This window comes from Rana temporaria, chromosome 3 (genome assembly GCF_905171775.1).
Source record: "Rana temporaria chromosome 3, aRanTem1.1, whole genome shotgun sequence".
Lineage (NCBI taxonomy): Eukaryota > Metazoa > Chordata > Amphibia > Anura > Ranidae > Rana > Rana temporaria.
This window is the reverse complement of record NC_053491.1, coordinates 70,479,440-70,505,009: the sequence shown is the minus strand read 5'-3', so window position 1 is coordinate 70,505,009 and position 25,570 is coordinate 70,479,440. Positions and strand designations below refer to the sequence as shown.

General features: G+C 45.9%; 1 protein-coding gene across 3 annotated transcripts in view; it reads left to right on the top strand.

Moving 5' to 3' along the window:
- Positions 1–25,570, top strand: part of RAB27A (RAB27A, member RAS oncogene family) — a 175,610-nt gene that overhangs the window by 131,682 nt on the left and 18,358 nt on the right. For all 3 annotated transcript variants that reach the window (XM_040342719.1, XM_040342720.1, XM_040342721.1), the window contains 2 exons: positions 12,714–12,799; positions 19,072–19,175. In XM_040342719.1, coding sequence (XP_040198653.1) covers positions 12,714–12,799; positions 19,072–19,175 — 190 coding nt within the window. The remainder of the gene's footprint in view (positions 1–12,713; positions 12,800–19,071; positions 19,176–25,570) is intronic.

Below are 25,570 nucleotides of genomic sequence, written 5' to 3'. Positions count from 1 at the left end.
CTGTGCTCTGCAGTGACTACAACTCCCAGATTGCACTGCAGGGCACTCAGAGAGAGGGAGAACGTCACATGTTGCTTCTCTCGGTTCACGATTGTCCCGCCTCCTGCTCTCCGCTCTGTGAAAGGTAGGAGTGGAGAGGGAAGGGAGGAAAATATATGGAAATGTGATGGATGGGGTGTGGGGGGCAGTGCTGTGTGTGTGGGGGGGGCTGTGCTGTGTGTGGGGGGGGGGGCTGTGCTGTGTGTGGGGGGGGGGGCAGTGCTGTGTGTGTGGGGGGGCAGTGCTGTGGGGGGACAGTGCTGTGTGTGTGAGGGCAGTGCTGTGTGGGGGGGGGGGGGGGCAGTGCTGTGGGGGGACAGTGCTGTGTGTGGGGGTGGGGGGGGGCAGTGCTGTGTGTGTGTGTGGGGGGGTAGTGCTGTGTGTGTGTGTGTGGGGGGGTAGCGCTGTGGGGGACAGTGCTGTGTGTGTGTGTGGGGGACAGTGCTGTGTGTGTGTGGGGGACAGTGCTGTGTGTGTGTGGGGGACAGTGCTGTGTGTGTGTGTGGGGGACAGTGCTGTGTGTGTGTGGGGGACAGTGCTGTGTGTGTGTGTGGGGGACAGTGCTGTGTGGGGGGGGGCAGTGCTGTGGGGGACAGTGCTGTGTGTGTGTGGGGGACAGTGCTGTGTGTGTGTGTGGGGGACAGTGCTGTGTGGGGGGGGGGCAGTGCTGTGGGGGGACAGTGCTGTGTGTGTGGGGGGCAGTGCTGTGTGTGTGTGGGGGACAGTGCTGTGTGTGTGTGGGGGACAGTGCTGTGTGTGTGTGTGGGGGACAGTGCTGTGTGTGTGTGTGGGGGACAGTGCTGTGTGTGTGTGGGGGACAGTGCTGTGGGGGGACAGTGCTGTGTGTGTGGGGGGGACAGTGCTGTGTGTGTGTGTGGGGGGCAGTGCTGTGTGTGTGTGTGGGGGGCAGTGCTGTGGGGGGACAGTGCTGTGTGTGTGTGGGGGACAGTGCTGTGTGGGGGGGGGGGCAGTGCTGTGGGGGGACAGTGCTGTGTGTGTGGGGGGCAGTGCTGTGTGTGGGGGTGGGGGGTTAGCGCTGTGGGGGGGCAGTGCTGTGTGTGTGTGGGGGGGTAGTGCTGTGTGTGTGTGTGTGGGGGGGGGGGTAGCGCTGTGGGGGACAGTGCTGTGTGTGGGGGACAGTGCTGTGTGTGTGTGGGGGGGTAGTGCTGTGTGTGTGTGTGGGGGGGGGGGTAGCGCTGTGGGGGACAGTGCTGTGTGTGGGGGACAGTGCTGTGTGTGTGTGTGTGTGGGGGACAGTGCTGTGTGTGTGTGGGGGACAGTGCTGTGTGTGTGTGGGGGACAGTGCTGTGTGTGTGTGGGGGGGCAGCGCTGTGGGGGGGGGGGGTAGCGCTGTGGGGGGACAGTGCTGTGTGTGTGGGGGGCAGTGCTGTGTGTGGGGGGCAGTGCTGTGTGTGGGGGGCAGTGCTGTGTGTGTGTGTGTGGGGGGGGGGGGGGTAGTGCTGTGTGTGGGGGGGGGGATGTGTGATGGGGAAATACTGTGTGGGGGGGGGTATGTGATGGGGGGCAATAATGTGTGGGGGGATATGTGAAGGGGGGGTGCATTACTGTGTGGGGGGATATGTGAAGGGGGGCATTACTGTGTGGGGGGATGTGTGAAGGGGGGGGGCATTACTGTGTGGGGGGATGTGTGAAGGGGGGGGCATTACTGTGTGGGGGGATATGTGAAGGGGGGCATTACTGTGTGGGGGGATGTGTGAAGGGGGGTAATACTGTGTGGGGGGATATGTGAAGGGGGGGCATTACTGTGTGGGGGGATATGTGAAGGGGGGGGCATTACTGTGTGGGGGGATATGTGAAGGGGGGGGGCATTACTGTGTGGGGGGATATGTGAAGGGGGGGGGCATTACTGTGTGGGGGGATATGTGAAGGGGGGCATTACTGTGTGGGGGGATATGTGAAGGGGGGGGGCATTACTGTGTGGGGGGATATGTGAAGGGGGGTAATTATTGAAAGAAATATTTTTGCAAGGGAGGTGGGTGGCCGTTGGGGGGGGGCGCCAAAATGGAGCTTCGCTTGTGTAGGCAGAAATCCTTGCACCGGCCCTGGGCGTTTTGTGGGTAGCCCTGTCGGCCACTTTCCCCCTGACATTCTTTCATTGAAAAATCAAGGGAGCGCGGTGGAAAATTTATAGCTGAACAGCAACTGCATCAGTTCAGATATTATAACCGCCGATCAGAATACAGTAGCCCAGCAGGGGGAATTATGCTTCCATGGTGTATAGTGTGGATAGAGGAATCAACTTTTTTTTTTCCTTACAGTAGTTTTGAAGGGGGAAAAAATGTTTTTGTAGTATATAGCCAGTCGAAGTATGTGTTTCTTTTTTCTAGGTATTCCATACACCAGGGATATGCAATTAGAGGACCTCCAGCTGTTGCAAAACTAAGTCCCATCATGTCTCTGGGTGTCATGCGTGTGGCTGTCAGTCTTGCTTTGCCTCATGGGACTTGTAGTTCTGCAACAGCTGGAGGTCCACTAATTGCATATCCCTGCCATACACAATATATCGCGTTGTATAGAGACTCATTGAACTCCCTATTCTTTACTTTCCTTGTCTTTTTACTGTTTTCCTTTTCATAGCAAAATGTACTTTATAAAACTGTCACTCAGATTGTTGAGCTATAGATCTTTTGTTTCTCCTCTGGAAAAACTGGAAAATTCACATTTTTGCTGCTTCTTAGGTGTTTGTGGAATGTCATTTCTTTGAATCGTCGTTATTGGTTGTGCTTTTTTTTTTTTTTACAGAAGAGAATACGGATATATGACCAAAGCATTATTAGCTCACAAATTAGTTTAATTTGTTCCCAGAAATTGCTCTTTAATATACGTCTGTATTTGCTGTGAATCTGTTTATAAAGTTTCATACCTGGAGTTCTGCCAGTAACGTTACTGTTGAAGGCCAACGCCTTGTAATTAGCTGAAGCGTTGTCAGCCTGCCATGTGCACTCCTTCAGTTTGCCACTGGGCTGCAGACCTGATGGGCTTCCCATTTATTTTAAATAACTACGCACACTGGCACACTGCTCCTAATTACAGAAGCGTAATGATGGCAGCCTTCTGACTATTTTACTGGTAGGCTCTCCAAAGTTGCAAGGCAGAATCATTTCTTTCCTGTTTGAGGGACACAGGAATTCATATACTGTTGGGTTATAGTGCCATCTACAGGAGGATTTAGACACTGGCAAACTAAAAAAAAATGTGGCCAGCCTGGTATAACTCCATACTTCTCATAGCATGCTTTAGACTTCATTTGACTTTGAAATGTGACTTTGATGCGACTTTGATCCAACTTTATATTCTCTGGACCAAAGTCGCATCAAAACTCACACCAACGTTTTTTTAAATTTTCCTTTAAGCTAGCTTACCTTTTCCTTCAATTTCTCTGCTAAATGTTTGTTTTCTTTGTCTGAATTTCTCACTTCCTGTTTCTCCTCGGTAAGCTTTCCACCATCATCCAAGCTGTTCTGGCTGGGGGTTAGTCAGCCAGAACAGCTTTCTGAGGAGAAACAGGAAGTGAGAAATTCAGACAAAGAAAAAAAAGATTTAGAAGGGAAATGGAAGGAAAAGGTTAGTGAACCAACAATGCACTAGCTTAAAGGAACCTATTTAGAAAATAAAAAACAAACCTTTAAAACCCCTTTAAGGCACCTTGTTAATGGTTAGTTGTAAGTGGTGTTCCGGGGGGAAAAAAATATTAAAAGCCAGCTGCTACACATACTGCAGCTGCTGGCTTTTAATAAATGGACACTTACACACACAGATCCATAGTCCTGCCGTAATTGCGGGCATTCGCCTGTTCCCCTGGCGGACAGCGCGGCCGCCGGGCACGCGCACCTAGCCGCCCGGGAAGGCAAAGACGTCATATGTCGTCCACCCGGAGGTAGGGTTCACGCTAATGTCATTTTACAATGACTCGGTAGGGAAAGGGTTAAATGCTTCCCAGCCTTGCATTGTACCACTGCATTTGCATATGGCTATATTCCCCCCCCCATAGGTCTCTAGAAGGGATGAGCTCCGGTGTGTTCGCACAGTCCACGTACAGAGCCCGCCAGGAGGTCTGCACAGCGCTACGCTAATCACAGGCAGGGAGACATATTCCTGATGGTCGGCTGCAGAGATCGGGAAATGTCTCCCTGCCTGTGGTTAGCGCAGCGCCGTGCAGACTTCCTGGCGGGCTCTGTACGTGGACTGTGCGAAAACACCGGAGCTCATCTCTAGTCTCTAGATGCTGAACACTTTGGTGGTGGGCTGAAGGTATGTGCATGTGTCCCCATAGTTAGGAAAAAATCTATTTTATTTTTTGGTGGTGGACCCATGGATTGCAGGGTTGGACAGAGTTATTGAGGTAGAATGAGGTGACTTGGTGTGCTTTCTATATGTTGTCAGTGTTGCCCATCTATTTATAACTTCCTGCAGTTTTTTTTTTTTTATATATATTTTTGCTCTGCTTTTACTATGTTACTATGAAAACCTCAGTTATCTGTGCAAATACACCAATGGGCCATAACAATATGAAAACCCACCAAAACCCATTGAGGCATGGACTCCACTAGATCTCTGAAGTATGAGTATGCTTTGGTATCTGGCCCCAAGCCATCAATAGCGGATCCTTTAGGCCAGTGATGGCGAACCTTGGCACCCCAGATGTTTTGGGTGCATGAGCATCATGGGAAATGTAGTTTCAAAACATTTGGGGTGCCAAGGTTCGCCATCGCTGCTTTAGGGGCGGGGCTCCATGGACAGGATTTGTTTTTCCAGCACATCCCACAGATGCTCGAATTGGATTTAGGTCTGGAGAACTTGGAGGCCAAGTTAACACCTCCAACTCTTGGTTGAGTTTCTCAAACCATTGAATTCATTGGACCAGACCACCTTATTTCATTGTTCTGTAGCCCAGTTCTGATGCTTAAGTACCTATTGTAGGCACTTTTGGCTGTGAACACGAGTTGGCATAGGCACCTTGATCGGTCTGCAGCTACACAGCCCCATACGCAACAAACTGCGATGCACTGTGTGTTTTCATCCAATGTCTTTCTAAACAGTTTGAGGCCATTTACAATTCTTTTAGAGTTAATTATGAACATTTGCAGAAGATTCCTAAGAAGCTGAAGATTCTTCATGGAGAGGAAAGAAAAAAGCTTCAAGACTTTGATGTAAAAAATAAAATGATCTTAAGCGACGAGAGCTCAGTGCTGGCCCAAGACATTGTGCTGCCTGGTACCAAGAATGAAATGCTGCCCCCCCCCCCCCAAAAAAAAAAAAAATCACGCAAACCAAAATGCCCACACATCCATTATTTTATATCATGATGACTAAAGTGGACCTGTCACGGCTCTATACATGTATATGAGAGTATAAAGAGGACCTGTTATGTTTTTTTACATGTATAGGAGTATAACAAGGACCTGTTATGGCTCTATACATGTAAAGGAGTATAACCCTTTCACGCCGAGCGTACGCATATATGCGTCCTCGGCTTTCAGGGGTTGTACCGGGATGATGCCTGCAGCCGCAGGCATCATCCCGGTACCGTTGTTTAGAGCGGGCGATCGGCTTTCCAAACATAACAACCGATGCGGCTAAAAGCCGCTCGGTTGTTATGCCGGAGGAGCGGGAGGGGACATCCCCCCCCCTCCCGCCGCCTCTCGCCGCTCTGACCGGGCCTCCCGTCCCACCGGGAGACCCGATCCACGATCCGGCGCCTCCAGCGTCTCGGCGCGCTCTGAAACAAAGCCGTAAACGGCTTTGATTCAGTGTGCGCATTGAAACCACGGAAGCGGCGTCATGACGTCACTTCCGGGTTTCTCGGCTGCCAATGGCGCCGGATTTAAAAAAGTACACAGTATTCAGAATCGCCGTTTTCGGCGATCTGAATACTTTGAAGTGCAAAGGAGGGCTCGGAGGTCTTTTAGACCCCGATCCCTCCATAAAGAGTACCTGTCACGACCTATTGCTGTCACAAGGGATGTTTACATTCCTTGTGACAGCAATAAAAGTGATCAAAATGTAAAAAAAAAAAAAAAAAAAATGTAATATTTGAAAAAATAAATAAATAAATAAGAAAACAAAAAAAAATTTTTTTTAAAGCGCCCCCCTCCCCGCGAGCTTGCGCAGCAAAGAAAGCGCATACGGAAGTCGCGCCCGCATATGAAAACGGTGTTCAAATAACACATGTGAGGTATCGCCGCGATCGTAAGAGCGAGAGCAATAATTATAGCACTAGGCCTACTCTGTAACTCTAACCTGGTAACCGTAAAAAAAGTTTAAAGCGTCGCCTATGGAGATTTTTAGTTACCGTAGTTTGTCGCCATTCCACGAGTGCGTGCAATTATAAAGCGTGTCATGCTTGGTATCTATTTACTCGGCATAACATCATCTTTCACATTATGCAAAAAAATTGGGCTAATTTTACTTTTTCATTTTTTTAAAATTCATGAAAGTAAATTTTTCCCAAAAAGTTGTGTTTAAAACACCGCCGCACAAATACCGTATGACATAAAATATTGCAACAATCGCCATTTTATTCTCTAGATTCTCTGCTAAAAATATATATATAATGTTTGGGGGTTCTAAGTAATTTTCTAGCCAAAAATATGGATTTTAACTTGTAAACACCAAATGTCATACATAGGCATAGGCATGAAAGGGTTAAAGAGGACCTGTCATGGCTCTATAAAAATTACCTGTTATGGCTCAATTCATATATACGAGTATAAAGAGGACCTGTCATGGTTCTATACATGTATATACGAGTATAAAAGGACCTGTGTGTGGGCGGCGGCCACCATGTCAGCCGACCACCCACGATCGCTCCACAGAGTGCCAGAATGGGGATCTGTCAATGTAAACAGACAGATCCCCATTCTGACAGGGGAGGAGAGACAGATCTGCTGTTCCTAGTGATTAGGAACATAGATCTCTCTCCTCCAGACAGTCCTACCCCCCCCAGTTAGAAATGCCTCCCAGGGAACACATTTAACCCCTTCCCTGACAGTGACATTTACACAGTTATCAGTGAATTTTTATCAGATCACTGTATATATGTCAATGGTCCCAAAAATGTGTCAAGTGTCCAATCTGTCCACCACAATGTCAGTCTCGCTAAAAATCACAGCCAAGTACTAGTAAAAAAATAATAAAAATGCTTGAACTGCATTATTTCTATTATTAAATTGTTATATAAAATAAAATAGTTCAACTCACCATAATGCAGAATCAGTGGGAGCCCCGAGCGTGTCACTTGCCAACGTCACCTTCCTTCAGATGCGGATTGTCACTTGCCGAGTCACCTGTCACCAGATGCAGATTGTCACTTGCCATGACGTCACACATTGCGGATTGTCACTTGCCATGACATCACACATTGCGGATTGTCACTTGCCACAACATCACACATTGCGGATTGTCACTTGCCACAACGTCACACATTGCAGATTGTCAATTGCCATGACATCAGCTGCCACACATTGTGGATTGTCACCTGCCACACGTTGCAGATTGTCACTTGCCACAATGTCCCCTGCCACACATTGCAGATTGTCACTTGCCACGTCACCTGCCACACATTGTAGATTGTCACCTGCCACACGTAGAGGATTGTCACTTGCCACGTTGCCTGCCACACATTGCGGATTGTCACTTGCCACGTTGCCTGACACATATTGCGGATTGTCACTTGCCACGTTGCCTGCCACACATTGCGGATTGTCACTTGCCACGTTGCCTGCCACACATTGCGGATTGTCACTTGCCACGTCATCTGCCACACATTGCGGATTGTCACTTGCCACGTCATCTGCCACACATTGTGGATTGTCACTTGCCATGACGTTGCATGCTACACAAAGCGGATTGCCACTAGCTGTGTCCCAGAGACAGAGTAAAGGCAGGCAGCAGAGAGATAATGTAATCTCTCTGCTGACCGCACAGTGTGGGCGGAACTGCAGTGATGCAGGGCGGGCAGTGAGAGATGTCATCTCTCTGCTCCCTCGCCCGCTGATTGGCAAGCAAGCCCGCTCACATGCCGACTGTCGCGCCCGCTGAATGTTCCCCCGGCGCCCAGGTGAATGGAGTGTGCGGGCAGAACAGGTGGAGCTGGGAACGGAGTGGCGATATGGGCTGGCTGGCGGGTGGATGGGCGTCAATTTGTCTCAGTGGAGCGGGCAATACGGGCTGGCTGGTGGGTGGGCCGGCGTCAATTTTCCAGCTCAGTGAAGTGGTCCGATCGTCTGAAAGGGGCCTAAGAGTCGGTGAAGTTTCCCCTTTGGTGCAGGACCCTTCCCAGCACTTTTCTGTGGACCTGCACTCATTTGGACTGTTTTTACAGGAAGATGTCATCTTTCTAGTATTTGGACTATTTATACTAGCTTTTAGCATTGCACGTATGATTTATGACTTTGTGTTCTGAAACATTTCTATCAAAACCAGCATTATCTTTTCCAGCAATTTGAGCTACTATAGCTCTATTGAATCGGACTGAACTGGCCAGCCTTGGCTCCCCACATGCATCAGAACTGGCCAGCCTTGGCTCCCCACATGCATCAGAACTGGCCAGCCTTGGCTCCCCACATGCATCAGAACTGACCAGCCTTGGCTCCCCACATGCATCAGAACTGGCCAGCCTTGGCTCCCCACATGCATCAGAACTGGCCAGCCTTGGCTCCCCACATGCATCAGAACTGGCCAGCCTTGGCTCCCCACATGCATCAGAACTGGCCAGCCTTGGCTCCCCACATGCATCAGAACTGGCCAGCCTTGGCTCCCCAAATGCATCAGAACTGGCCAGCCTTGGCTCCCCACATGCATCAGAACTGGCCAGCCTTGGCTCCCCACATGCATCAGAACTGGCCAGCCTTGGCTCCCCACATGCATCAGAACTGACCAGCCTTGGCTCCCCACATGCATCAGAACTGACCAGCCTTGGCTCCCCACATGCATCAGAACTGGCCAGCCTTGGCTCCCCACATGCATCAGAACTGGCCAGCCTTGGCTCCCCACATGCATCAGAACTGGCCAGCCTTGGCTCCCCACATGCATCAGAACTGGCCAGCCTTGGCTCCCCACATGCATCAGAACTGGCCAGCCTTGGCTCCCCACATGCATCAGAACTGGCCAGCCTTGGCTCCCCACATGCATCAGAAGTGGTCAGCCTTGGCCATCTATAACCCTGTCCCCAGGAGGTCCTGACCACTGCAGACCAGGAACATCCCACAGGAGCTGCAATTTGGAGTTGCTCTGACCCAGTCATCTAGCCATTACAATTTGGCCCTTGTCAAATTTGCTCAAATCCCTTCTGCTTTCAACACATTAGCTACAGGTAGAACGGGTTTCTAGCTGCCTATTATATCCCACCCACTTTCAAGTGCCATTGTAATGAGGTAATGGTGATAATTGTTCACTGTGGTCATAATTATTTGGCTGGTGTACATCGCTGAATGTAATGCTGTATTGAGAGCAGCAATATCTTTCAGCAGACTCATCATTTTTTGGCGAGTTATCTCACAGAAGAATGCCGCTCAGCGTTTTTATAACATCCTTCAGCCTAAATCTATTGACAAACTAAAGCAATAGGCTGAATAGTATTCTATATAAATGTCAATTTTTTAATTTACGTGCAGAAAAAGGAATCTAGCTTTATATATTTTTCATAAAAAATATTCTCCTAGGTTTACATTTTGTTAATGGTCAGCTAAAACTTCCTTTAAATTGGGGAAGAGTTGCAACCTGTTTGGTTTTTATTCACATTGGGTATATTCCCAACCTATCCTATCCTGGAGACACACAATGAAGTAATGGGAGGCAGACTGCAACAAAAACTGGACAAATGTTCCAACACTTTTTTTTTTAATTTTTTAATTTTATTTACCAAAGTTTTAACATTGCTTTCTTGTATCCACATTCGAGACAACTGGATAACTTTCTGCTTTTAAACTAAACAAACATATCAACCACCCCAATTTATATCTAGCTTTTAGGGGCAGTTCACACCAGACACAGTTCCGTTTAGTTCCGTGTGCTTTTTTTCTGCACAAAATGCATGCACAGTGTTTTCCATGTATTCCAATGGCTTTAGTTCACACCATTCAGTCAGTTTCTGCACCGGAAACGGACATGGTGTGGACTAGAGCCAACTAGAGCCATTGGAATACATGGAAAACGCTGTGCATGCATTTTTTGTGCAGAACAAATGTGCACGGAACTGCGTCTGGTGTGAACTGGCCCTTAACCTGCCTGGCGGTCTTCCCGAGACTGACTCGGGGTTAGATTTTCCTGCTACGATCGGAAACCCCGAGTCAGTCTCGGGCTTGCCTCGCTAGATCCACAGGCACTTTTTACTTACCTTGTCCCTGGATCCAGCGATGCCACCGCGCTGTGTGAGCGAGCGGGACCTCGCTCGATTCACATAGTGCCTCCGTGTGACGCCGATCTCCGTTCCCTGCGACGTTACGACGCACGGGGACGGAGAACGGCGCCAAATTCAAAAACGTAAACAAACACCTTACATACAGTATACTGTAATCTTATAGATTACAGTACTGTATGTAAAAAAAACACACCCCCCTTGTCCCTAGTGGTCTGTCCAGTGTCCTACATGTTATTTTATATAATAAAAACTGTTCTTTCTCCCTGCAAACTGTAGATTGTCCATAGCAACCAAAAGTGTCCCTTTATGTCAAAAATAGTTTTAGATCAGCTAAAAAACAGCGATAATAAATTATAATCACTTGCAGAATTGTGCGATAGCGATTTGTGGGAAAATTCGTCATAAAAAAAAAAAAATGACAGCAACAATTCTGCAACTGAGCAAATTTCAGTGATTTTAATTTGATTACATTATTGAATAATTTTTATTATAATTATATTATTATTTGTTATAATTATTTATAATTATTTATTATATTATAATTTATAATTTTGTTTTTAAAAAAATGTCATACCCGGGATGCCTATTAGAAGCTTGTTTGGTCAGATTTAAGTGAGTTATTTCTAAAAATTACAGACCTACAATATAAAACGCCAAATTTCCTTGCAAATAATGGTACCGCTTTCAGCATGTTTTTTCGGAAAGAATCATACCACCAGGGAGGTTAAAGAAACATAATGAATTTTTCAGCACACTTACCAGCTAGCCAACAAAAAAATAAATAAAAAATACATCGTCTAACAATTAAGTGTTGATTTATTCGATATGCTGGGGAAAAAAAGTGCATTTATTATTTTTTCCCTCAGGAGCCTGCAGAGTGTTGCACCCCCGATCGGTAGATCAGGGGGTGCAATGTCAGGCTCATGCAGACAATCTCTACAGTAGGGGTAAGCAACCTTTAAAGAGGTGGAGATCTACCTGAACAACATGGGAGAAGTCAAAGATCACCGGGCACCGTGTTGACCAGTATCGTCTCCGCACACTGGATTTAAATCTCTAATTGCCGTACTACCGTGTCGCAATTGCGTGCACTGCACAACAATCATGGATTTATATCAGGTGGTGAGAAGGCAACACATTGCCTCCTCACCACCTGTCAAATGCATTTGGATTGCTTATCAGAGGAACAGCAGTGCCTGCTTCACTTGTGAATGAGCCCTTAGTTGCATTCGGCACCCTTTAGGATTCACACATAAAGTTGGGGGGTGGTAAAACCCTGCGGTTGAGTCGCGGTTTTGGTTGGAGTTTTGGTGCGCTTTCTCAAAGTGCACCAAATCTGCAAGATAAAATGGAAGTCTATGGCTAAGCACAGCAAACCCGAAGGAAAGCTGAATGCACACTTTACTGCACCCGGGTGTGGGTAAACCGCAGAACATCAGTGTGAAAGCAGCCCTATACTATTATGCCCAGTGCATTGCTTAACACTGACCTGAAGATCTCTTCTTTCCTGCTGCTGGCACCACTGGAGACAGCTAGCCGGTAAGAGGTGGAGTGCAGTTGGTATCACTCTGCATGGGACAGGAGCCGACACTACAGAGGAGACATCGGTTTATGGGGCGCTTGCTACATAATACAGCTCCAACTTTACAAGTCGTCCCTCTGCATTGCACCCTGTTTGATGCTCTGGATTGGTGGGTCAGCAAGCCCAGACCGCAATCTACCAGTCACCCATCTGCGATCTACAGGTTGCTGACCCCCACTCTACAGCTTTCAGCCTGTACCTCCCATACGGACTGACTGATAGCAAGCTGCAGGGCTTGTAAAGGAACTAAGAGAGTGCTCATTGGCGCGCTCACAATTCACTGAGAACTACAAGCTGTCAGCTGCAATGGCTTGACGGTACTTTTAGTTCTTCCATTTACAGATCGGCGTGAATGAATGACATTGCGGTGTGGGTGTTACAGGGAGGGGTTGAGATCGGGGGGCAGGGGGCCTTGTATGGAGCATGTTGCACCTGAATTATGGGTGTAATGTGCTCTGAAAGGTGAACCTAATCTTGATGCAGGAAAAACTTGATTTTTTTTTATTTTTGTTAATTATGAATACCTTCCCTTCTCTGTGAATTGTGTACAAAGCCATGCACTAAAGATCGGCCTCATCTTTTTTTGCTATTCATCTTCTTGGCTGCTCTCATTAATTCATTATGCATGTCATGTGCTGAATTTCCCAGGTTATCTGTTATTTCGGTTGAGAAAGTTTTCTTATGTCATGGCTAATGGTCCTCTTTCCACAGGTATATCGAGCGAACGGTCCTGATGGTGTAGCGGGAAGAGGTCAAAGGGTTCACTTGCAACTTTGGGACACAGCTGGCCAAGAAAGGTGAGCTTTGGCAGAACACTGTATTCTAAGAACAACCGCCTGTGCTTGTGTGTGGTGCTTAAACCCTTCAATACCGGGCATTTTCACCCCCTTCTTGCCCAGGCCAGTTTTTAGCGTTCAGTGCTGACGCACTTTGAGTAACAATTGCGCAGTCATGCAACGCTGTACCCAAACAAAAAATTTTTTTTTTTGAGACTGCGCTTTCTTTTGGTGGTATTTAATCACCACTGGGCTTCTTTTTTTTTTTTGCTAGACAAACAAAAAAAGACCAAAAGTTTTGAAAATTAATAAATGTGTTTCTTTAAAAAACAAAATTGTAAATAAGTAATTTTTCTTACTGTTCCTCTGTTCCCCCTGTACAGCAGTGTCCTCTGTTCCCCCTGTACAGCAGTGTCCTCTGTTCCCCCTGTACAGCAGTGTCCTCTGTTCCCCCTGTACAGCAGTGTGTCCCCCCTGTACAGCAGTGTGTCCCCCCTGTACAGCAGTGTGTCCCCCCTGTACAGCAGTGTGTCCCCTCTGTGTACAGCAGTGTGTCCCCCCTGTACAGCAGTGTGTCCCCCCTGTACAGCAGTGTGTCCCCCCCTGTACCCCCTGTACAGCAGTGTTCCCCCTGTTCCCCCTTCATATCAAAAGCTTCCTTCCTTTATATCGGTGGTTTCAGTCCCTCCTTCATATTACAGCCCCCCATCCTTACATCACAGTCCCTTTCACATCGCAGTTTCATGGAAAAGCCACAGTATGTCCAGAGTTGAGCTATACCGCTGCTAGATAAATGAGCCCCTAGATGTCATTAAATTGGAGGCACCAGCCGAGATTCGACCCATGTATGGGCAGACTGAATGAACCAAGTTGATCGATCAATTTGGGTACAACCAGCCTGCCGGATTCACTTGTGATATCGCTAGTGGCTATTATAGCCATTGGCAATAATCGATGTCTTCTATCGGCTTGGACGGCCTCCCTCAGCACCAAGACCCCCCCCCCCCCCCCCCCCGCCAGGAGCAGACAATTGCTCGCCAGAGCGATTCCCCTGTCGACACTGACTATGTGCACAGTCTTTGGGGGAATACTGTGTTTACTTGGTTGACTTATAAAGTGAATCATTTACCAAGTTGCCATTTCAGCTTTAATCAGTCCATTGTCAAAACTGTTATAATGGGTTAGCATTAAACATAAGTAACATTAAAATTCCATAAAACAGAACAAAAAAAAAATAAAAATGACTGGAACTCTAACACATTTAATTTTGCCTAAGACAACCGGTACTGAAGTGGGAGTAGGAAGCTGTCAAAATTGGATGTCAGCGGGTGTCCGTTGATATCCACCGCTCCATAGTGGCAATGGATGGTCCGATTGGGTCTGCCCAAAAAAAAAAAAAAGCTGACAGGTCCACCTATCGATCAGCTTATGTGAAAAGAGCTTAACTGTGCAAATATTTCAAGGATTTGTTCAGCTCTCACAAATATTCCCATATTTTGCCTAATACTTTATTTCCTATGAACTCCAGCTTCATCTAGTAGCTGAAATGCTTTTTTTCCCCCCTAAAATGCCTCAGTCTGGAAAATGCTGCATCTGGAAACTGGATGGAGTTGGAGATCATAGGAAATAAAGAGTTCAAAGCAAGATATGAAGATACAGAGCAGTAAATTTTTGAGAACGAAGACCTCAAGTCTATTTTATAAAGGCTTTTCTGTGCAACATTTAGAATTTTGCTGGACGTTGCTTTGTTTGTGTTTTACAAAGAGTTTTTGTCCTATTCCCGATTTATTAATTTGACCATTTAAGAAAGATTTGCCCTATGGGCCTATCATTTTTTATTAAAAGAAGAACTCGCCTTATGGCCCTATCAGGATTTACTCTGAACCTATTTTTTTTTCCAGAGGATTCACCTTATGCACCTATTTTTTATTTTTATTTTTTCCAAAAAATAATTTACTGGTCAGCATAAATCATATCAGAGAAAATCCAATTACAAACAGGATTTATGCTTCAGTGTACAACATAATAGAGAAATTTCAGTCGCAAAAAGGATTTGCCTTCCACATTTAAAATCCAACAAAATTTGCCTATTACACATAAACGTTACACACGTGTACTGTATATACTCAAGTATAAGTCGATCCGAATATAAGCCGAGTCACATAGTTTTACCACAAAAAAATGGGAAAACGTATAGACTCGAGTATAAGTCTAGGGTGTCCATCTGCACGCCTCACTGTGCCCGTGCCTCACTGTGCCCATGTGCATTCCTCACTGTGTCAATGCCTGACTGTGCCCATGTGCATTCCTCACTGTGTCAATGCCTGACTGTGCCCATGTGCATTCCTCACTGTGCCCATGCCTCACTGTGTCAATGCCTGACTGTGCCCATGCCTAGACTTACGTTTAACATGGGAGTATATAGAATGCCTGGCTTTGAAAAATCGGTGCTCCCCAGCCGTAGGTCCCCCAGACGGCTGGACAGTATCGGGTCCCCAAAGTTACCGGAGAAATTACAGTTTAACATGGGAGTCTACGGAAGGGGTGCCCGGATTTGAAAAATCGGTGCTCCCCGGCTGTAGGTCCCCCGGACAAAAAACTTTGCAGACTTGCAGAGGACGAGTGGGGCTACATGTGAACTGGGTCCCCAAAGTCTGGGAGATCAGACGCAAAAAGGTGACTCGCGTATAAGCAGAGGGGGCATTTTCAGCACACAAAAAATGTGCTGAAAAGCTTGGCTTATACTCGAGTATATATGGTACTTTTACATGTCAGTGATGTCTTTGTCGTAGCACAATGTACATACAGAGATTTAGTGGTGGTCATTGAGAACCCCCTGATCTGCAATATTGCTGCAGGTCTGCAACTCCAAAACTGCTGAAACGGGCAGGGTGGTAGCCAGACAACTAGCGTTTTCATAGTCAGAAATGGCAGCCTTGCATATTATGCATTAGTACAGGTTCCCTTTAGTGGCCCGGGTGGTTTCCAGGCACCACTAGGTATCTGGTATGCATGGGCTGCCTGCTATTTTGAAAAGTGAAAACTTTTTTTGTTTTGTTGTTCTCAATGTGTTTCTCATTTCGCTGAGCTGATAAAGTTCAATAAACCAGAAATGAAATGCTAGCTTTATTTAATAAGACATGAGATCTTGTGTATTCTGAAATGTGGCTTTAGGTAAAGTCTTTGTTCTAGTGCAAAATAAAATCGAGCTTAGGTATTGTTTTCTTGGAACATTCATTTTATTCTGCAATATAAAGGATAAATACTTGTACAACCTTCGTGACGGAAAATCATAAGTGCCAGTGTTGGCTGAGAGGGTATTGAGCTCAGGGTTTGTGTTCTGTTCTGCATTGGAGAATGGAGCCAATGTACAGCTGCCATGATATGATACTGGACAATGTGGCCAACACTCATCCTATATGTGTTAGAGTCCAATGGTCTAATACAGCCTTTCTCAACAATCGGAGGAACCCTTGAAATAACTTTCTGGTCTTGGGAAATAGAAACATAGAAAAGTGATGCCAGAAAAAAGAGAAGTCTAAGTCTGCCCATTTTTTTTTTTTGTGTTTTTTTTTTTCTTTTTTTTTGTCTGATTATAGATCTATGTTTATTCCAAGCATCAACTACTCTTTCAGTAAAAGAATACTCTCCAAGATTAGTTTTGAACTTTCCTCCAATTAGTTTGAGGTCACGTCCCTGTGTTCTTGATTTTGGTTTCATATTGAAAAAAACTGCCCTCCTGATCATTATTCACCCCCTTGATGTATTACAAGGTTTCAATCATGTCTCTTCTTTCCTATAGACTGTGCATACTAAATTCCTGATGTCGCTCTCGATATGTTTTCTTCCTCGGACCTTTCACCATGTTTGTTACCTGTCTCTGAACTCATTCTATCTTATCAATATCAAAGAGGAAGTAAAGCCTGATGGGTGTTACTTCCTCTTTGTTTCCCTGTAAAGGTAAAGCATAATGGGCTACTATGCATCACATAGTAGCACATTATGTGACACTTACCTGCAGAAGAAGCCCCGCGATGTCCCCCACTTCCTCGCAAGTAGCGAGCGGGCCATTCTTCACCCCTCTTCCTTCCGGGGCCGAAAAAACTTCGGCTCTGTGAGTGGCCGGAGTCTCGTGATGTCACTCCCGTGCATGCGCCTCCATTCACGGCATGACCCGAGTTAGAAAGCGTTCCCTTTCTAACTCTGGCACATGCGCAGAACAAATCGCCATACAGCGATTTGCAAATGTCTCTTAGACCGTGCAGGTCTGGGAGATATTTCAAGTACCTACAGGTAAGCCTTAATCTAGGCTTACCTGTAGGTTAAAGTCTTTACAACCACTTTAATGTTATCAATATACCATTTTGACTGTCAGTCGCTGCAAAATCGCTGTAAAAACACGGTTTGCATTTTTGCCAAGCTTTGTGTTTTCCCGTGGCGTGGTGAGGGGCTTCCAGTGTACATGAAGCCTTACACCCACAAATGTTTCGCACACCTGTCTTGCCATTTTGAGTTTAGCAGCTTTTAGAGAATGGGTATTGGTTTGTACTAGGGTTGCACTAATGCCACCTTTTTAAGAACGAGTACAAGTACTGATACTTTTTTTTAAAGTACTCGCTGATTAGCAATATTTTTTTAATGTTATGTAACAGTAGCACTGATAGGTGTCATTGATGAGGTGTGGACTGTGTCAGTCGTTTTTTATTTTTATCTATTTACCGGTAATTGCTTTGTTTTTTTTTACAAGTTTTTCCTTTTTTTTTTTTTTCATAATATATATTATTATTTTTCATAATAAATAAAAATATATATATATATATATATATATAAATTTTACAATACTTTCTTTTTTGGGGGGTTGACGGTGTTAGTGTGTTTTTACTTATTTTTTGTTGAATTTTTTTATTATTTTTACAATTTTTACTTTTACATTTTTATTACAATTTCTTTTCTTTTTTTTTTTCCCCTCTTCATTTTTTATCAACCCTGTTGGGGGGGGGGGGGCTTTGGTGAGCTATCAGGGGTCTAAATAGATCCCCGACATCTCCCCTTTCAGATAGGGAAAGGGACTAAGGACACAGATTCCCCAGTCCCTTTCTCTGAAGCCTCAGCTGCACCGAAGGTGAATGAACAGGAGACAGACGTATCGGTGCAACCCTAGTTTGCACACCTGCCTTTCGGGGGCTTATAAGCATTTTTAGGCTTGAGCTTTTTGTTTTCTCCAATGAAAATCTCCCAATTCTCAAGTGCAGCTGCATGAGCTGTAGAAGCCTGGTCATCCAGCCTTGTGATTTTAGTAGAACCTCTATCCTCATATCTGTTGCAATTCAGGTATAACCCTTGGAGCAGTGGTTCTCAACCTGGGGGTCGGGACCCCCTGGGGGTTCGAATAATGATTTGCAAGGGGTCACCGAATCCTGGGCTGTTCCTAAAGCCCACAGCACTCTCACAGCCGCCACCCAGCAGGGCTATCCCTGGATCCTGTGGCCGCCCAGCTGGGCTGTTCCTGGAGCCCGCGGCCACCCACTCAGGCTCTTCACAGGTGCTCATTCGGTTCACGGCATGGCTGGGGGGGCAAAGACTAGAGGTCAGCTGACTGGAGAGTAAAGTGAAGTGGGAGGGGCTGGAGGAGACCCCATCTCCTGATTTCGGCATAGGTGTCACTGCTACGAGACACCACAAAGTCAGAGACACAGTGAAGCCGGAGACACAGTGAGTAACACTACCTGTGATTACAGTTGCCAATAAAAAGGACTCTGGTAGCGATAAATGTGTGTGGGTTAGAGGCGCAAATTACTTGTTTTGCTCTGGGTGCTGACAACCCATTCTACAAAAATAATTTTACCGTTGGGGTTCCCCACAACTTGGCAAATGTTATCAAGGGGTCATAGCAAATGAAGGTTGAGAACCACTGCATTGGAGGAAACGCATTACTCATGTGAAAGTATTAACGTGTGTTCAGATACTAGTTCGAACCCACCCAAATGCATCAGGAAACTGTCACACCCCTTGCATTTGCACAGATGTGGGTTGGGATTGGGAAATGCCCCGGCCGCAGATGATTGGCCCAGTACAGTGACTGTCTCCTGGTGGAATCATTCAGGTGGGTTCGGAACAGGATCCACACACTTCCAAATGGATCCCTACTCATGCGCTAGATAAACACAAGATCACTGAGACCAGGTGAGCTAATTGGATAAAACTCTTGAGAACAAGCCCTTTAGTAAGAGTCAATAAGTTTGTAAACGGTTGCTTTCAAGAGTCCCTTACTTTGTCTTTTGCTTGTTTTCCAGGTTTCGCAGCTTAACAACCGCCTTTTTCAGGGATGCAATGGGATTCGTTTTGATTTTCGATTTAACAAATGAGCAAAGTTTTCTGAACGTCAGAAACTGGATAAGTATGTACTTCAATTAAAATTCGTAAAACTGTCCCTTTTTTCCATATGATGCAACCATTTGTATTGCCATATTTCATATTTTGCTTGTTCATTCACTAGAAACCAGTGACGGGTACTGTATATGTTTCACTTTGGATGATGCAGTCTGTTGCATTACTTTGGAAAAATCTTTCTGAATATCGACTAAGATTGTGTTGTCAAAATACATGTTCTTGTTCAAGTGTTAGTAAAACTTCAGGTTTTTAAAATAACAATAACAAACATGCCTATATTTTACCTGCTCTGTGCAACGCTTTTGCACAGAGCAGCCCTGATCCTCTTCTTCTGGGGTCCCCCTCCTTTCCATCGGGTGCGACTTTTTTGGGGGCATCCGTAAGTGCTCTTTACCGAGTCCCGCTGCTTGATCTATTGACACAGACAGCGGGATTCGACCCCTGCTCCCCACTCGTGTCACCGAATTTGATTGACAGCAGCGTGAGCAAATCGCTCCTTCTGCTGCGATTAATCTGTCCAATAAGGAGAGAGACAGCGGCGGCTCATGCACATTGCTGGATCGGATGAGCTCAGGTAAGGAAAAGGGGGAGTCCTGGGAATGCAGCTGCTGCACAGAAGGTTTTTTCACCTTAATGCTTAGAATGCAATAAGGTGAAAACCTTTAAGGCTTAAGAACCTTTAAAATTACTTTCACATATGAGTGCAGTTAAGGGACCTACTCATTTATATTACACTTGCCAGTACTGCCTTACGTCTAAATATGTTATGTGAATTGTAATTAATATTTCTGTATTTTTATATTGTGCCAACACACTTCATGATTTACAGGAAGAACCAAATCTGGAACTTCCACTGGAGATGACCCCCTGACATGCCACATATGGCATGTCATTTTTTTGGGGGGTGGGACACAGATACCCTCTTTTTAGAGGAACCCAGCTCCCACTTCTTTCTGAGGCTCTGCGTCACGGGAAGGAAGTTTACCTCTCCCTCCTCCCTCCGTTCAATCCCCTGGGACAAGTCACACGTCCCAGAAGATTGCCTGGCCAATCGCAGCACATGGCTCGCGCATGCGCAGTGCGTGCCCGGCTGTGAAACCACAGCCGGGTGCCCACAGTCAGAATGCCAGAGCCGCTAAGAGGAGGGGGAGAAGAGCGGGGCTTTGTTTGCATCGCTGGACCGTGGGACAGGTGAGTGACTGATTTTTAAAAGTCAGCAGCTACACTTTTTGTGTATGGGTGGAACTCCCGCTTTAAGAGCTGAAGTATGTATGTGTCATACCTGTGGGATCCTCCTGGGGTCTGGAAATCACTGGAATAGGCACCATTACTACATTGATTGCTGCTAGCTTCCAGGTCCTATATGGAGTGCCTGCCCTGCTTTGGTGCACTGAACACTGAGGTTGCCTGCTCCGCACAGGCGCCATTCAGAGAACATTTTCATTGCCCCGATTGGACACGATAGAGATTGTGAGAGCACCGGCGGGGGAACCGAGAAGAAAAGGGCTGCTCTGTGCAAAACCATTACACATAGCAGGTAAGTATGACATGTTTGTTTCAATTTTTTTAAATAAAAGGGTTGTTTTTGATTTGTGACAGTTATTTTCTGAGCTCCTAGAAGAAAAGATCAGATTTGGAGACATTTGTGTAGGTAGTGTTCCAGGTGGAAAAGGAACTAACCACGCCGGTGCCATTCCAAGAGTTAAGATGATCCCCATTTGCCCTTTGTAGGAAACTAAATCTATCAATATGGCTTACTAGTACAGTGGGCAGCTCCTCTGATTTGCCCAATATTTTCCATCCCAGAACAGAAAGACATGTAGGCTACATAATCTTATATTAAATGTTGCTGCTTGATGCCGAAAGATAGGTGCAGAGGTACCTGTTAGGTGATAACTGTGTGTGGCTGCTGGCCTTATGCGGACTGCACAGTAAAAAGTTTATTTAGTTCAACTCAGCGGGCTGAATGGAAAAAAAAAAAAAAAACGCACAGATCGCCATACTAACACAAGCAATGTTGGTGCTGAGATCTCACCACTGAGCTATTGTATTCCGAAGGTGACTGAGACCGCCTTCTGTTGGATAGGGAGCTGTACACACAGGCCGAAAGTGGGCTGATTCCTGACAAATCCTGCTCCGAAATTGGGCGACTTGGATCTTTAATATGGATGCTGCCAGGGCCGCCAAGAGGGGGGTACAGGCAGTACACCTGTAATGGGTCCAGAGGTCCCCAGGGGCCCTGATGGCAACCCCCTTTTCTTTTTTTTTTTTTTTTCTTTTTTTTGTAAGAGGCCCTGGATGGCATATATATATATATGTGTGTGTATATGTATATATATATATATATATATATATATATATATATATATATATATATATATATATATATATATAGAGATTATATTTTTTATTAAAGGGTCCAGAGCCCCGGATGGCTTCCCCCCTTTTTGTTTATTTTTTTTTTTTATATATATATTTTTTTCTTTCTTCCCCCGCTTCTCAATTCACGGTCCCCCCCGCTTATAAATTTTCTAAATTAGCGATAGAGTTTGGCGACAGTGTCTGGAAAATATTGCACAGCACGCAAGTGTCTATTGCCTTGTTGCATCCCATAAGGTAGCTTTCTAAATTGATTTTTACAAAGTTTTTTGCTGGTTGTCTCTTAATCTACTGAAGTTTTGCGAAACTAGGCTTTTGAGATCATGTGCAATATACTGCCTGCTGTGTCTGCGTATCTTATTTGTTAAAGGAAGTATAAGAAGCCCTGTGGCATTTCTTGCGAATAGCTAGGAACACCCTCCCTTTTATGTAAACACGGCCGTCTAGCTAGATTCCCAATTCCCACCCAAGATTGAGAGCTGAAGATTAGTTATGGAAACAACAACACAAAAAAAAAAAAAGATCTTTAACCTCCATTTAAAGTTTTTTTTTTTTTTAAACCTGCTAAAAAAATTCAATAAGCCAAAGGGAATTCCCAGCTGAACTTACCTCTGCTGTATTGTGTGCATGCTGCAGGCTGTGGTGGGTTACCTGCACTGTATATTACCCGGTCACTCGCTGTCATTCCTGGAAATTGTCTCATAATCTGAAATGTGTGGGCTGTTGCATTATGCATATTGTTTTACAGGTTATGATTTGTTTTATGACCAGATAAAATACTGAAAATGAGTACGTAAGGCGTGTATCCCCAGTCTGACCTCACTGTTGTGATTAGGAAGTACTATACTCCCTCATTAGGGTAACATCTAGTAATTACATTTTTTGGCTGCTGATGTGAGGATATTTACAGTATATCTACCATCAGCCTTAAAAAAACTCCTTAGAAAGATATGCATTTAAAAGATACTGGCCTACAAGGAGTTGGTCTATGTCAGGGATAGGCAATTAGCAGACCTCCAGCCGTTGAAGAACTACAAGTCCCATGAGGCATAGCAGGACTCTAACAGCCACAAGCATGACACCCAAAGGCAGAGGCATGATGGGACTTTTAGTTTTGCAACAGCTGGAGGTCCGCTAATTGCATATCCCTGGTCTATGTAAAGGAGTTAAAGTTTACTTCAAAAAATCGCCACTCAACCCTATTGAGTCTATGTGGATAAGAAGTATAAGTTGACCTCAGGATGAAACCAACTTGTACATATTATCCACATTGATTGGGTAGGGTTGAGCGGCGATTTTTCAAAGTATGCTACACACTACTGGATGGTGATATTTTTCCCCAGCATCCCATTCCTGAGTACCAGCGGGACTACATACATTATTTTTTGCTAAGAATGGCACTACGAGCATTAGCAATTAAGGCCCAGATTCTCAATGGCATTACGACGGCGCAACACCATTTGCGCCGTCGTAAATCCTAATCTGGCCTGGGTATCTATGCGACTGATTTTTAGAATCAGTTACGCATAGATACCCATTAGATCTGACAGGCGTAAGGCTCTTACGCTGTCAGATCTTAAAAGCAATTTTTTTTCCCGCCGCTAGGTGTCGGATCGTCGTTTTCCCCGTCGTCTATGCAAATGAGGTAATTACGCGAGATTCCCGAACATACGCGCGGTTGACGCTGAGAATTTACGTCGTTTCCGTAGCGTACGCGACACGTAAGGTTGCCCCTGCTATTAGGAGGGGCAACCAATGTTAAGTATGGCCGTCGTTCCCGCGTCGAATTTAAAAAAAATTACGTTGTTTGCGTAAGACGTCCGTGAATGCCGCTTGACGCCATTTACGTAAACGTCTAAGCAAATGACGTTGGGGCGACGTCATTTAGCGCAATGCACGTCGGGTAATTTACCCGACGGAGCATGCGCAGTACGCTCGGTGCGGGAGCGCGCCTAATTTAAATGGTGCCCTCCCCATTTTTACGATACACCGCCGCAAGTTTACAGGTAAGTGTTCTGAGAATCAGGCACTAATGCTGTAAACCTGCGGCGGTGTAACGTAAAGCACATACGTTGCGCTGCCCAGGAGCAACGTAATTGTTTGAGAATCTGGGCCTAAAAGTCTGAGTTTAGTTATTTAAAAAAAAAAAAGGGACATTTCTAATAGTACAATGTGTCCCTTGTGCTGCTGGCCTCTTCCTTTAGTTAAAATCTTCCCCCATAAATACTCCTCTCACACCTGCCACCTGTGCATCAGGAGTTAATAGGGCCGAGAAATCTGTCATGTGTTGACTATGCCTGCCCCTTTCTCCATTGATGGAAGCCATACTATAGCATCTATGAATGGAGAACAGGAGAATGAATAAAAGGTTGGCCTCCTCCATTCATAGATCACTTTTCAATCATAGAAGATATAGTATAGCTTGAATGGAGGAGGGGGGCGGAAAGGACAGGCATAGTCAGGCATAGTCCGCACTCCTGAAGAGCGCACGTGACTGATCCCTTGGCTCTATTAATGCCCAGCGCATAGGAAGATTACAGGAACGGGTTTAGAGGGAGATCAGAAGAAAGGGATTTCAGCTAATGCAGGAGCCTACAGCACAATGTACACATCAGACTGATGGCAAGTCATGTCCCTTGTGCTGATATATATATATATTTTTTTTAATGACTAAACCTAGGCTTTTAAATGCTGGGAGATTTATGTCATGTCCTGGATATTTCTCTCGTGTTTATGATTTACTGGTTCACTGAGCGCTGATGGCAGTTTTTGCTATGCAGCTCTCCTACACAGGAGCCATTCTGCCCACCCCTTCTTTCTCCTGCCCATAAATTGAAAATATAGGCAACAGTTTCAAGGGATTGCATACACCTTGTTGCAGTTGATTACTTGTGTGCCAGCAGATTTAAAAAAAAATTATTTTTCCTGGAGTTCTTGTATATTAATATCTATCTGGGCACAAGAAGAAACATACTTGGTACATTGCTGCAATACATGTACATTTCTCCTTTTTATCCATTGAAACATGCTAAAAGTACAGAACAATGCCTAATGATTAGAGGTCGACTGATATGGGTTTTTATCTGGCCGATGCCGATATTTGGAAATCGGGAGGCTGATGGCTGATATGTGTTGCTGATTTTTGCGGCTGATATGTGTTGCTGATTTTTGCGGCTGATATGTGTTGCTGATTTTTGCGGCTGATATTTTAGGCCAATTTTTTTCCCTTCATCTCAGAAACCCTAGGGTGAAGAGGTAGGGAGAAGGTTATTGTTTAAAGTGGAGAGGTGGGGTGCAGCCTATCGGTGTCCTTCAGTGCCACCTCATTTGTGCCTACCAGTTCAGCCTGTCAGTGTCCATCAGTGTAGCCCATCAGTGCAGCCTATCAGTATCCATTTATGCCCCCCAGAGCAACCTCATCAGTACCCACCAGTGGAGCCTGTCAGTGCCACCTCAGTGCCCAACAGTTCAACCTGTCAGTGCCAACTCAGTGCCCACCAGTGCAGCCCATCTGTGTCCATCAGTGCCACCTCGTTGGTGTCCATCAGTGCCACCTCATCAATGCCCACCAGTGCATCCCATCGCCCACCAGTGCATCTCACAGCGCATATCACCAGTGCCCACCAGGGTATCACATTAGTGCCAACCAGGGTATGACACCAGGGTATCCCCTAATCGGTGCCAACCAGGGTATCCCCTAATCGGTGCCAACCAGGGTATCCCCTAATCGGTGCCAACCAGGGTATCCCCTAATCGGTGCCAACCAGGGTATCCCCTAATCGGTGCCAACCAGGGTATCCCCTAATCGGTGCATCACATCAGTGCCCACCAGTACAGCCTAATGTCACTCACTGCCACCTCATCAATGCCCACCAGCGGAGTGCTTCCGGCTCTGTTCCATCTCCTAGCCTAGCACAAGAAAGCTCCATTCCCTGGCCCTGACGTGCTGCGCGCCCCGCTTCTGCCTACAAACCCCAGAATGCAGCGTAGGCCGGGAACAGCCATTCGGCGGCCGCCACTGTC